The sequence below is a fragment of the Chrysochloris asiatica genome, unplaced genomic scaffold (genome assembly GCF_000296735.1).
Source record: "Chrysochloris asiatica unplaced genomic scaffold, ChrAsi1.0 scaffold00064, whole genome shotgun sequence".
NCBI classification, from domain to species: domain Eukaryota; kingdom Metazoa; phylum Chordata; class Mammalia; order Afrosoricida; family Chrysochloridae; genus Chrysochloris; species Chrysochloris asiatica.
The window spans coordinates 15,578,250-15,593,493 of NW_006408582.1; the positions used below are offsets into that span (position 1 = coordinate 15,578,250).

General features: G+C 36.7%; 1 protein-coding gene across 1 annotated transcript in view; it reads right to left on the minus strand.

Annotated features, from left to right (window-relative positions):
* PIWIL2 (piwi-like RNA-mediated gene silencing 2) overlaps window positions 1–15,244 on the minus strand; it is a 120,599-nt gene that overhangs the window by 59,871 nt on the left and 45,484 nt on the right. The window contains exons 10-15 of the mRNA XM_006864397.1: window positions 12,455–12,643; window positions 11,892–11,976; window positions 10,943–11,032; window positions 9,410–9,550; window positions 5,681–5,794; window positions 3,383–3,571 (exon numbers count right to left, since the gene is read on the minus strand). Coding sequence (XP_006864459.1) covers window positions 3,383–3,571; window positions 5,681–5,794; window positions 9,410–9,550; window positions 10,943–11,032; window positions 11,892–11,976; window positions 12,455–12,643 — 808 coding nt within the window. The remainder of the gene's footprint in view (window positions 1–3,382; window positions 3,572–5,680; window positions 5,795–9,409; window positions 9,551–10,942; window positions 11,033–11,891; window positions 11,977–12,454; window positions 12,644–15,244) is intronic.

Consider the following 15,244-nt stretch of genomic DNA (forward strand, 5'->3'; position numbering starts at 1 on the left):
ATGAAACAAGCTTTATGAATGGTTGAATGTGAAGCTGATGATGTGCCCTGTAAACTTTCACTCAATGCAAAATAAAAACATTTAATTAAAAAAAAAAAAAAAGAGAAAGTAATGATTCCAAGATACTCTAATCTCATCAGAACCAACTAAAAAACTCAAGGACTTAATTATTTCCAAAATCGTTACCTCTTCTTATGTTCCTTCCATAACCTTCTTCTTCTATCTTAACTTAAAAACAGAATCGAATGGAATGGATTCTGAACTACTGAGCTGGGATTTGAGTGCTATGACCTGCTCAGCTCCTGTGTTTCTGGTCAATGATCAGACCAAGTTGATTGGCCATCTGCCAAGTTCATCACCTGAGCAATTTGAATCTTCAGCCAGACCAGACTGTGACAGCTCAGTACTGAGCCATGTAAGATGGCACTTGGCTCAAGTAGTTGTTTCCTCAGCACAACGTGTTCTATAGATAACGAACTTAACTCGGTGATTCTCTCAGTCAATGCATGAGGGAAAGAAGACTAGAGTAAGTGAGAATGTCAACATAAAATGAGAAAAGTGACATAGCCAGGCTGGTACAGTGACACAGCGCTAAAAACCACAGAGCTCATGGAAAAAGAGGTGTGACAGACATTACACTTTTCTATCCTCCTCTCCCCTGTAGCACCCTCACTGCCCAGCCCAGACATCTTCAGGCGGGTGGGAGCGCACCCTCAAAAGGGTACAGCGTTGCACCCACAGTTTTCCCACAGCACAGGGAGGAGGTTCCTGAGAGCCCCATTGGTCCCACAGCCTGATCCTTTGGCAGCTTATGACGTCTGACTCTAGGACCCAGCACTAAAATTGACTTGGGTGGGAACCTTTATACCTGACAGACCCAGCAAGAAAAAAGCAGGCCTGGCCATATAGCCAAAACTTATGTGCACCTTGTCAAACATCAATATAAAAGGCAAGCGCCAACACCAACTATCATATATAAGAACACAGCTATTTTGAGAATTACGCTGTGCAGACGCAGATACCTAACTGACCTTTAGAGATAAAAATAATGGACAATCTTTCATCCATTCATTTCACAATATCTATCTGCGTACCTCCACAGTGGTGACTAGAGGAGGGGCCTGAGTGAGTAGACATCCCCACCTACCACTGGAGGTTTCTACAGTACACACACACAGATCTGTGCAGCAAAGGCTATTGGACAGTTGGCTACAGCTTTATTATTGATTTTGAGTGGTGATTTTTGTCTCTGCTTTTATATTGCTTCTGTTTTCGTTATTTTGGTCTCACTTTTTTCCTTGGGGTGGGAGCTTTCCCCACTACCTTACCCAAGAAGAGATAGCAATTGTGCCCATATAGTCAACTACAAGCATACCCCATAATATTCCACCATCCAGACAGAAGCCAATACTAGCTGTTAGGTATTACATGTGAAAAGGAAAGCCTATCTCCAGATCACATCCACCAGGAGACACTCAGTAAGCTTAACAACAAAGCAATATACATTCATCTAATCATTAAAAACCTACCTAACTACTGAAAATGTCCAAGAATAAAATAATAAAAGATCTCAGCACATGTCCAAAAACAGAAAAGTAACTAAGACAAATGAGGTAGAGGCAGAAATAGACTCCCCACTAGAACAAGAGCAGGCTTTGGATTTGTCTAAGAAGGAATTCAGAAGAATGATATGAAGACAAATTCAGATGCTCCACAGAGGGGTTGAGGAAAATAAGGAAGAAGTCAGGAAACTACTACAGGAGCAATCAAACAAGATAGCTATAGTACCGGAAACAATTCAAAACCCGGAAAAAGAGGTCCAGATAATTAATAAAATATCAGAAATGGAAATATACCGAAAGGGCAAAGGAGGAGAACTGAAGAGAGAGAAGCCACAAACAGCGAGTTGAAGACAAATCTCTCAATACTGCTAAGATAGAAGAGCAAGCAGAAAAAAGGACAAAAGAAATCTGAAGAAAGTCTAAGATTCATGTGGGATAACATGAAGAGGAATAACTTAAGAATTATTGGCATTCCAGAATAGGAAGAATCACACAAGTTCATAGAGGAGACAGTTGAAGAGTTGCTGGAAGAAAACTTCCCTAACATCCTGAAAAAAAGAAAAGATAAGTATTCAAGAAGCTTAATGACCCCCTGGAAGGATAGACCCCCAAAATAAAATTACTAAGACATATCATAATCAAGCTCTCCAAAATCAAAGGGAAGGAAAGTATCCTAAAAGCAGCCATGAAAAAGAGTAGTGTTACCTACTACAAAGGCAAGCAAATCAGATTAAGCTCTTATTTCTCAGCAGAAACCATGCAAGTAAGAAGGCAATGGGGAGGCATATATAAAACCCTCAAAGAAAAAAACTGCCAACCAAGAATCATCTATCCAGCAAAACTGTCAATCAAATACACTGGTGCAATCAAAACATTTCAGGATCAACAGAAGTTAAGAGATTTTGTCAAAGTCAATCTAGTACTTCAAAACATCCTAAAGGGAGTTCTTTGGAATGAAAACCATCAAGAACAGACAACAACCAGAGACTGAAAGATGTGGCAACACCACCTGGAACTCAGACGACAGATAGCAGAGTTTGAGAACAGAACAAAATTACAACAACGAATTCAAAGGAGCTAGGAAGTCAACCGAAGATCAAAATAATAACAATGTCAAAGAAGGGGAAAATATAGGAACAGAGATCCAGGTGGTGAGGAAGTCAAGTAAATTGCAGGATACAATCAATATACTGTCTTAAATACAAGGAAAAGTTTAATAGACTATAGGGTAACCCCAAAGAAAAGTAATACTTCACAACTTACCATGAAAATGAAGATCCAAGTAGAACAAGGAAACTAAAAAGAAACTGACGAGAAATGGTAAAAACAAACAAAAACAAAACAAAAAACCACATGAACTCAGCACAAGAAGGCATGCAGAACAAAGGAACAAACAGCACCACAAAATACTAACATAATGACAGCAATCAATTCATACCTATCAATAATTACACTGAATGTCAATGGATTAAATGCACCAGTGAAGAGACATAGAGAGTGGCAGAATGGATAAGAAAACAAGACCCTTCAATATGCTACCTGCAAGAGACATATCTTACACACAAAGACAAAAACAGACTAAAAGTTAAAGGATGGAAAAATATACCAGGCTAATTACAATAAAATGAGAGAAGCAAAATCACCCAAAGAAGATAAAGACTACTCTTTTCATTCAATATTTTGTGTGAATATTAGTTAAGATATATAGGTTCCTGGACACCATCAACAGCAGACTCACAGGTTAAACCATGATCACTTCAATAAAGTGTTCAAATACTGAGAACAGACTTCCTATAAATTTACTCAAATCAATTTATTACCTCAACTCCCAGCACGGAATGAATGGTTCTGATATAGGTCTCAACTCGGTCATCCTTTAGTTCAACCCAGGCTGGTGGGTTCATTTTCATGCCAATGGGGCCAGCTATTTTCTCTAACATATTAACCAGCTCTCGGGCCTGATCCATTGCTTTCTTTGGGTAAAACAGTGCCCAGAAATGCATGGGGACCTAGAAACAAGAAAGTTATTTTAGCATTCCTCACAATCTGAACATTTCAAACTCACACTCAGGTAGTTTTTATTCTTGAGAATTACACTTTACTCCCTCTGCTTGAGTTCTATTTTATTCAATTCCTTTTATTAAGACAAATGTATATATTAAATAAATGATAGCACTTTCTCACAATGAAATACTATACAGTAATTAGAGTGGAAGATCTACAACCGTATCTAAAAATATGATTAAAACTCATCAACACAAGGCTGAAAGAAAGAACCCAAACATATAAGAATATACACAAAGTACTCTACAATTCCACTCATATATGAAATACAAAAAAAACAAGTGAGAAATAATCTATACTGACATATGAAATAAGGATAGTGTCTATCCTTGGTATATGTGGTGTAAGTTGTAGGTAGTGACTGGTAGCACAGAAGGGAGTTTCTGGGGTGCTGGTAAAGTTTCTTAATCCTTGGCACTGATGACATAGGTCTATTTAATTTGAAAATTCATTAATGTATAAACTTATAAGTGTACTTTTTCTTTATATGAATCAAATTTCAAAAAACAACAACCTTAGGAACAGATGTGTATTTTATGGCCATAAAGATCTGGTTGACCAAAAATATTTAAAAAGGATTAAACACCATTTTGGTCTTTGATGAAAATAGCTAAAACATTAACTGGCTTGGTGGGATATTATTTTAATTTAATTTAACACCTTTCATGGATAAAAATATCCATTCTCCAGAAACCCATAGATAAAAAGAAGGGGTAAAGAGAAAAGATAAGAGAAGAAAGAGATAAAGGAGAGTGAGTACTAAGTCACTACAGTGACATTTCCTTTTCATAAGTCTGTAGTCAGGCAAAACACTTACCTCTAACAACTCATCAACTTGCTGTATTTGAACAACTAATTTCGTTGTAGTTGTTTTAACTTTTTATTGCAAATTGGGCAATGATTTATAAAGCAGATCATCAGTTTTAGAATCAATAAATCATACACTTTATTTCTATTGCAATTTCCTCAATTGTAATGTAATATCATTATCCCATTTTCTCCCCGTGTTTCTTGTTTCTACTCCTCCTTCTTTTCCACCCTTCTGAATTTTGTCTTTAGGTTAAATGCTGGCCTTTTGACCACTATGGTGTGCATACCTCATTAGTAGTGCTGTCCCTCCTTACGTACCTATCCATTGCTTGTCTAAAAATTGAGCTATAAGGTGAATTCAGTTCTAGACCTAAAGGGTGACCAAGGGCCATGGTCTCAGTGTTCCACCAGTCTCTTTTTGACCAGTATGTCTGCTTCTTTTTTTTTTTTATGGCTTTGAGTTTTATTCCAGTTCCCCACTCTATCCAGAACTTTCTAGTGTGATCCCTTTCAGAGCAGTGGTAGTCATGCACAACTTAATTTTTCTGGTCTCAAGGACACTGAGACTGCTGCTCAAAAGGCCCATTAGTTCACAGAACTGTTTCCAAGTAGCATCAATTTTCATCACTCTTTTTTACTCTCAATAGGGAGAGACCACTCGTGATAGGATCCTACTCACCAAAACAGAATGCAGAACATTGTCCATATGACTGTGTTATGCCAATTAACCATGGTTGTTGTTACTGTTAAGGAGCTCTGGTAGCATCGTGGCTACAAGTCAGCCTGCTAACCTCAAGGTCAGCTAGTTTGAAACTATCAGTGGTTTCATGGGAGAAAGATGAGACTTTCTGCTCCCATTAAGATTTACAGCCTCAGAAACCCTATACAGGGTCGCTATGAGACAGAACCGACTCCATGGCACACGACCACCATCACGTTGTTACTGTTAAATGCCTTTGAGTCAGTTCTGACCCATAGTGACCCTGTCTAGGGTTTCTGAGAAGCAACTGGTGAGCTTGAACCTCTGACCCTGTGGTTCAAACCGACTTTGCAGTCCAGAGCATTAACCCACAGCGCCACACCAGGACTCCAATTAACCATGGTAGGACCCCTGTTTCATAGATAATTCAGAATGGAGATTCTACTGTTATTGTGCCTCTAAAAGAGCAATACTATCATTCCTGCTTTTTCCACACTTTTGAGAACACTGGTCCTGTATTTACCACTTTAAAAAAATTACTTACAGTTAAGATGGAAAGGTCTCTGGTTACTTCTTTAACCCAGTTAAGCTCCTGAGATGTGGTAAATGAAATATTTCTTAAATTAATTCTTTCCATTGGTAGAACACGTCCCTCAATCTAAACAGAAAACAAAGTACCTATGACATAAGCCACCTATAAACAGTATCTAGAAAAAGATTAACAGTAACACCTCTGAGGCCTGGTTAGCTCCACCATGTAGGTTTGTCCCTATTTCAATTTTTGAGAATGGCCAAAAAATGAAACTTCGAGTAGTGAAATCCAGGAGAATAAGAACCGAAACACACATTTTTTGTTGTTGTTAAGTGCTATAGAGTCAGTTCCAACCCATAGCGACCCTGTATAGGGTTTCTGAGGAGCGACTGGTGAACTTGAACTACCAACCTTGCAGTTCAAACAGCTTTGCAGTCTGGAGCATTAACCCAAAGCGTCACACCAGGACTCCATAGGTAACATTTTTGCTTCACTTCTTTATTAAAGCTTGATAGCCTGAGATAAACATCTTGTCTTTAGAGACAATGATTAGATAGATCTAAAACAATTATAAACTCAAAGTCAACAGGAAAATAAACTTTGAAATGAGTTTAAGGGAAAAAATTGAAAGAAGAAATTAAAAAACAAATTTTCTAAGTAATATTAAACATAGACTACTATTATACTTTCTACAAGAAAAAGAACTGAAAAGAAAAAGGCATAAATATAACGAAAAAATAAAGAACAAATTGATCTGATCTAAACATTCAATTGAAATACCTAAGATGATACACTAATATAATGAACTATTTTACTATTGTAAAATCATGTTCTAACTACATATGATATGATCCATCTTTGAAAAATTAATAAAAAATAAAAAAGCTCAAACTCAGCAGTTATTATCTTTGAGGGAGATGTAATTATGAGGGATTTTATTTCTTATGATCTCTGCTATTATCTTTTTGCTGTTGTTGCTGCTGTTTTTAGAAACAACATCTATAATTTTAAAATATAAGTAATTTTCATGGTACTATAGGATAATACCCCTATTAGCAAGGGTGTAAGGAATCAGACTCTGATCTTCTGTTCATGTGGCAATGTATAATAAAAACATTAAAAATCATGAATATCCTGATTTTATATTTTACATCTATAAATCTGAGTTAAGTAAATAAATAATAAATACAAAGATACCATTACAAGGATGTTCACATCACTAGTTGTAATAGGAAAATACAAAATTCAATTTAATTATATAAGAATAGGAAATTGTTAATAAAATGAAGCAGCACCAACCATTAAAAATACTTTTTTTAAATATTCAATGATACGGGAATACATTCAAAATATATTGAGGGGAAAAAACAACAAACCCAGAGATTTTTGTATACCAAAATGTTAATTATTTTGATGTAGTAAGACTATGTTGTTGTGAACTGCCATGGAGTCGGTTCCGACTTATAGCGACCCTGTATAGGGTTTCCAAGTAGCAGCAGGTGAGCTTGAACCACCAACCGTGTAGTTCAAACGGCTTTGCAGTCTGGCACATTAACCCACAGCGCCACACCAGAACTGGTTTATGTTCTCTAACTCATTCAAATATTTAATAACATGAAAACATGTTCATGATATGATAAAGTGGAAAAGATGATGCAATATCATATATACAGTAAAATCAAAGATTTATAGGAAAAAGATTTGTTCTCATTGAAAAACATTTTAGAGAAAAGTACACTGAAAATATTATCCATATGTCTCATAAAACACAGATATTACCTTTGGGTAATGCAATAAATATTTTTATTTCCTTCTTTATATTTTCTATAAACCTAACTGCAAGCCTAAAACCAAGCCCTACTCCTAGCCCTAGCCCAACTCCTAACCCTAACACTAACCCTTGTCCTAACCATAACCCTAAAACTACACAAATCCTCCAGTCTAGCCTAACCCTAACCTCAGCTCCTTACTCCTCCTACCTTCCCCCAATCAAAATGAAAACACTATGGAGCACAGCTCTACTCTGACACATACAGAGTCATACAAAACAAACAACAAGAACTACATAGATAATGAGGAGAAAGGCTAGAATTCATTGTTTTGGTATCATCTCAAAGAATGTTGTTGTTGTTAAGTGTTGTTGAGCTGCTTCTGACCCTTAGTGATCCAGTATAGGGTTTCCAAGGAGTGGCTCATGAGCTTGAACCACTGACTTTGAGGTTCAAACCAACTTTGCAGTCCAGAGCATTAACCCACAGCACCACACCAATCTCAAAGAATAGCATAGAGAAATAATGTTAAATGCCATTGAGTCAATTCTGACCCACCATGATCCTGTTTAGAGTTTCTGAGGAAAGGATGGTGGGTTTAAACTGCCGACCTTTTGGTTAACAGTTCACTGCTCAACCTATAATGCCACACCAGGGGTCCAAAAGTATGAGTGGTGCAGGCTGTGTACTACACCAAGTCAGTTCTGACTCACAGCAATCCTGTATAGGGATTCCAAGGCTGTAAGTCTTTATAAGAGCAGAAAGTTTCATATTTCTCTCAAGGAGTAGCTGGTAGACTTAACTACTAACCTTGTAGTTAACAGCCCAACTTCAAAATCCACTACATTACCAGGAGTCCTGTTGGTGCAGTAGGATACACGCTGAACTGCTAACCACAAGGTTGGCAATTCAAATCTACCAGCCACTCCTCAGAAACTCTATACAGGGTCGCTATGCGTCAGAACTGACCTGACAGCACTTAACAATAACAACCAAAGCTAACAGTTATTGAGCATTTGCTATGTGCCAAATATTACACTAAAGATTTTATTTAATTTTTGTAACTCAGTCATTATCCTCATTTTACAGATAAGGGAACTGAGTTTCAGAGATGCTAAACAAAGGAACCAAGATGGCCAATGGTAAAGCTAGGATTCAAAGTTAAATAAGTGTATGCAAAGCTCAAAGATTTATCTACCAACTATATTGCCTCTCCATTATGAATCTTGGCTGCACAATATAAAACACAGCTGACTCAGGCAAATTTCAGGCTGAAAGGGTCAAAAGAAAATTAGATTACAGAAGTCTGAGACTCTCTTACATCAATAGAAAGAATGACAACAACAATACGTTCAATGAAGCATAAGTTAACTATTAGAAAATAACAAAAAATAAAATTCTGAAACAAACAACAAAAATGAATGAGAAAGGAAAGAAGAAAAAAGAGATATAGAACATTAAGAATAATTGGGGCTATCGTAGTTAAGTGCCATTGAGTCAGTTCCAACTCTTAGTGACCCTGTATAAGGTTTCCGACCCTGTATAAAGTTTCCGAGGCTTTAAATCTTTGAGGAGCAGAAAGTTGAAACTAAAAATAAGGTACAAAATAATAATAATAATCCTTCTGTTAGCTATTTGACTAGAAAGTAATAGCTTAGATCCCTAAATAAAATAAGGGAAAAAATCTGTAAAAGACACTAATAAATTAAGTCCAGGAAATTCTAAAGTATCATGATTAGGGATGAGGTGAGGTGTATAAGAATATATCAAGAACTCAAAAATAAAGATAGACTACAAAATTACCACTAAGTCTCAACAGTGTTCTAAATCCTTTGAATTTAAATTTAAATGTTTCCTATCCCCATCATCAGGATCGGGCAGTGTTTCGTTCTGCTGTGCATAAGGTTGCTGTGGGTCGGTACTGACCTGATGGCACCTAACAACAACATCCCCATCACATCTTCTAGTTTACCTTATGCACATCCTTCTGAAGACAGAGACCCCAACGTGTCATTTCGTTGCTGGCTGTCTCATTGTTTGAAATTTTCTGTAGCAAGCATTTCAAAGCATTATGGTGTTGTTTAGGGCTCAGGTTGATTTGTTGGGTCAAATCCTAAGTTAAATTAAAATGGAGATAAATATAACTATTACTTTACCAAATATGAAGGTAAATAAGCCCCACTGCTTCTAAAATGTCTCTAAGAAACTTCATCAAAATCAACAGAAGAATTTAAATATCTCCAAGGATTTTAATAAATATCTCTCAAGAATGTGAAGGTATGAAGTTAACAATTTAACAACAAAGGAATTTTAAATGTTATTGTCTCTCTCTCTCATGACATCTGAATCTTGTCTCTTTCTCAAAACATGTTCTGAATTTTCAATCCCTAAAAGAAAAATCAGACAGGAACAAAGGGGGTTTTGACTACAACTACTTAATATTTAGGAAAAAACAGAAAAAAGGAATGACAGGACATATGGCCCAGGCATCCAATCAAAACACACGAGTAGAAAATAACCTTGTTTTAAATATCATACTACATTAGCCATTTAATGTCATTATATGACACTTATTTTGTCCAGAATTTGCCCTAATGTTAGGTGACTGCTAAATATTGTGAAACAATATCTAACAAATGTATACAAAGATTCTGTATCACATAAGTGGATTCTTTATTTATTCTTCTGGAGCTAATGAATTACATAGCTGTTGTTCCCTGGGAGGCAGTCATTAGAGTTAGTAAAGCCTATGGGGCTATATAAATAGCTCTGTAGTCATAAAGTCATTAGGTAACTGGGAGTTGTAAGGAAGGAGCCAGGAACCTACATATTAAAAGCAGAAGTATCAAAAGGTGAACATGAAAGAAGTTTCTTATAGGAATTTTACCTCACGCTCTTTATGTTACTAAAAATAATGTGGCACCTGAGACAACATGAATCCACGGAGAAGGATTGGCAAATCAGGCAGCAGAGGTGAAGCACTCAGTCAGGTTCTGGTCTCAACACTACCTGGGTGGAGGCTACTATATAATCTTAGCTTCTCAACTATTTCCTATGAGACTGAGCCTCTACAAGTAAACTCAAGCCCCACAAAATAAATGTCTATCCTTTTGCCTCATGCTATGACTTACTGACTTTTGCTACATTATCTCCTCACCTTCAAATGAAATGGAAGACTTACAGAAATGTTAAAACAATTTAGTGTTCTCAAAGAACTTCATTTTGGTCATATAAACAGTTTATAGTCATTTGATTAGAAAAGGTGAACACAAAGTTAACTAACAATCTTCAAATGGAAGCTTGAGTAGGCTTTTCACATTATGTAGGAAGCAACACTGATTGTGTTTTAAGGAAGAAAAAGTGGAGATAGAAGGAATAGACCTGCCCATAGAAAAATGTAAGCCAGTATCAGATCCAAGTCTGGCCTGAGTCTAGCTCTAACTGCTATCCAAAAGACTTCCTGCTCAAATGAAGCATTTCCTGCTGTAAACAGCCAGATTCCAACCTTCATGGCTCTGAAGTCCTTCTTCATTTTCTCTGGGATTCCAGTCATAAAGGATAGCTCAGGCAGCAGTAGTATTTCGCCTTTTAGCAACTTTGAAGAAAGAATATATACAGAAAACAAAATAATGAAATACTGGTTCTCCGAGCTTTAGTGATACAGCTTAGCACTAAAGATATAAAAATCTGGATAAAAGGGCAGTGAAACACTACATATATTTTACCTTTTTCCCCCTCAGTAACAATATACATAGATAGTTCTGTTTCAGATAAAGAGAAAACAGAAAACTGTCAGAAAAGGCATTTAAAAAAAAATTATTTCCCTTTTCTTCAAGACAATTCTAAGGCCAAACCTTCTAAGACAGAGTGGAACTATTGCAAAAGGTTTCCAAGGCCTCAGACTCTTCCATGGAGCTGTTGGTGGGTTTGAACATTTAATTAGCAGCCAATTGCTTAATCACTGCACCACCAATCTCCTAATTCTAAGACAACACACTTTATTAAGTGGTGTGTCTGTATCTTACAACATTCTTGTGATCATCAATCTTCACTTTAAAGACAAAGGAGTCAGATGTCAAGGTACCCTGACCCTTACCCAACCCAATCCAACACATTGACATCTAGCTGATTCCAACCAGAGTTAAAATGAATATCTGGAACTTCCCAAATAGACCCAATTTAAAATTTTTCATTAGCAGGAAATTCTTATTCCTTTAACCTAAATTGCTCATGTAGATATTTAGCTCCTCCTTGTGGAGACTTCAAAAGCATATCCTGCTAGTGTGAAGTAGCAACAAGCTAGATGAGACAAAACCCTGCACAGTTTTTCTCAACCACACTAAAATCACTGATCCATGGCTCCCACAGAGCTTTGAAAAAGACTGAAAATCAAAGCTAGAATGTGGAATTGAAGCTGAAAGTGTAAGTCTGATAACTCTCCCACCCCTACTCACCATGCCTTGGTTATTCTGTCTCTCACTGGGCCTGTGGATCAACAAGGGCTGGTCCTCTTCCTTAATTGTGATCCCATAGTTTTTGCTAGACCAGGGTACAGGCGGGAAAAAGTTTCAGAGGCATCATCATTACACTTACAAGCAGCACTCTGAGTGTCTTAACCAGGACTGGTTATATACATTTGCATCACACCCTTTGTCAGGGATCCATCAGAAACCAATCTTAATCTATTTTTAACTGGAAAATAGGCTCAAGTTAAGATACAAATATAACAGAAGGGAAATAAGATGAACAGCCTAGGAGTTTGTTAAACATTGCATCAGGCTAAAAGGTTTAAGCAATTAGAAAAGTGAAATGATTAATGACTTAAATTTAATCTGTACAACTAGACTTCTAAGCAAACAGGCAAAAGAAATTTACTGAGTAATTGCCCCAAGTATTAAAAGAAATGAAGTTGTAAAGGTAGCATATTCAAGTCAAATCTATAAAGGAACTCATTCAACCTTATGCTATCATGAAACTCAAATCCTGTTAGAGAATGGCAGCACCTAGTTTCTTCTACCTGTAATATTCCAAGAATGTGATGTCTTTCCCATCAGACATTGTGAAGCTATCTTTTGGAGTCTTATTCCAATCCACATCATCAATACGATAGGTGCGGTTGTTATATCGGGTTATAACAATATTTCCAACCAGAAGCTTACTGCACTCATCCTGGAAGTTCTCTTTGTTCTGCTGATACATGGCATGCCTTTGGAAAAAATACACGAAAGACTTTGGGATCTCATTTGCATACACAGAAAATAAGAAAGGGAGAGGAGTAAACAAATAGTTCAAGGATATAATCATAGCTATATAGCACCAGAAATATTCAGTTATCTGCTTTAGGAGATGGAACTCATCTCTTCTACCAAACAAAAAAGTATAAAATTTAACTAACTACAAATAAAAACTGTATTCATTAAAATAAGGAATTGTAATCATCAAAAATTATTTTACATCATCATTATAAGGATATAGTGTACAGAAGCAGAGTAAAAACATCCTTTAAGCTTATTTGCCCTTTCTTAGAAGGAAGAATTTACAAATACCTTTCAGAAAACAGGCACTGTTACGATGCTAAAGAAGTGAAGAAAAAAACCCTACAAAGTACAAATATACTCCTGCAACAACTTCTGTAATTGCACAGGGCAACACAGGAAACTTGTAGGAAGCAAGTAAAAATATGTCCAGAGATATCAAGAAACATTTACAGAGGAGATGATGCTTAAATTGATACTTGAAGAAGAAATCTGTCAAGCAGAAATGGCTAGCTCAAGGAAATAAGCAACACTCCACATGGAAGAACTGGGATTTATGGGATCATCAGGTATCTGGTATTAGGGATAGGAAGAAGATGCAAGCGACACAGAACACAGAAAGCAATGAGGGAAAAGAGAGATAGGGACCAGATAAAAATTCCTATGTAAATCAAGAATCAGAGCTTGGATTTTTTTCAGGAGGCATGATATCCAAGGTATATTTCTCAATATAACTAACTCCTTCAGAGGGCAGTGAAAAATGTTTCACCATCAAATTTACACCACTCTGCATATTGTAACTCCTGTTTGGAGATTTATAACATATGAAGAGTCAAACATTTATCAATTTTTAAAAGATAGAAATCATTTTTTGACACAATCTCCTTGTTTTTCAATACTTTGTCCATCTGCCAACCAGCATTCATAGTCCCTTATTAAGAAAATGTTTTAGGCTGAACTATGATCCACGAATGCACCACTGCCTTCACTATTCATCAAAAGTGATTCTTCATCCTTGAAGGGCTGCTTTCAGGCGACCAAACAGGTGAAACTTCAATGGAGCAAGATCAGGACTATAGAGAGGATGCTCAAACACCTCAAAATGAAGTTTATGCAGAGTGTCAAAAGTGTGGGCAGATGTGTGTAGATGTGCATTGTCATGAAAGATCACAATGCCTTTGGATAATAATCATTTATGTTTAATTGGAAGTTTAGGCTTCAGCTCTTCAGTAAGCATCTCATTCTCACCTTTGCGCTTAGTACATTTTGGTCTTGAATGAAAGAACATTCCATTAGTAATAGTGAACATACCTTACAATACTAATTGTTGTTTCCCCTATGCACTTATCTACCGCTTGGCTGTAATTTAGGCCACAAGTGTGAGTACCTTTCCAGAACCAAACTTTGGCCAAGGGCCATAGTCTAAGGTTCCTCTAGTCTCTTTCTAACCAGTAAGTCTGTTTTTTGTTTAATAATTTTGAGTTTTGTTCCACATATTCTACTGCTCTAGCTGGGATTTTTTTAGAGCAGTTGGTAGTGATAGCTGGGCACCAACTAGTTCTTCTGGCCTCAGAGTTGTAGAAACTGATGTTTACATGTTCCATTAGTCCATTAGACTAACTGATTCCACGAATCTTGAATTCTCAACACTCTTCTTTCTTCTGTACATAGAGAGACCATTAGCTGTACCTTAGATGGTCACTCATGCTCATGAGCTTTTAGTATCCCAGATACTACTCACCAAAGTAGGATGTAGAACATTAACATTGTCTTTGTGGACTATGTTACACCAGTTGACCATGATGTTCCTTAAGACTATGTACTTGAGCCTCCAAGCTCAACTACTTATTGCCTTAAGATGTTTGACAATATCTAAGAAGTTTTCATCATTTTGCGCACTGTATGCTACAACATTTCACAGTTGTGTTTGTAGGAACGGACTAGAAGGCACTGAACAACAACAATTGTTGTTGTTGGAGCAGCTGGTGAGCTTGAACCGCCAACCTTGCAGTTCAAACGGCTTTGCATTCTGGCGCACTAACCCACAGCGCTACACCAGGACTCCAACAACAACTATATATATGTATATGTATATGCATATGTATGTAGATAGGTAGATAGATAAATAGATAATGTTCTTGGTGTCATTTACAACTCTTCTAGTTTTTGGTCCTTAGTGTCTAATACATCAAATCTATTCTTGAGATGGTGTCTGAACTCAGGTGGGATATGTTCAAGGTCATATTTTGGCTCTCAAGAATTTGTTTTAATTTTCTTCAGCTTCAGCCTACACTTGCAGATGAGCAACCGCTGTTCCACCGTTGGTCCCTGGTTTTGTTTTGGCTGATGATACTGAGCTTCTCCAATGACTCTTCCCACAGATAAGAGTCAATTTGATTCCTGTGTATTCCATCTGTTGAGTTCCAAGTGTATAGCTGCCTTTTTGTTGTTGAAAAAAAGGTATTTGCAATGAATAAGCAATTTCAAACAAAATTCTATCATGCAATTTTCAATCCTGTTTCTATCACCAAGGTCATATTTTCCAACTACTG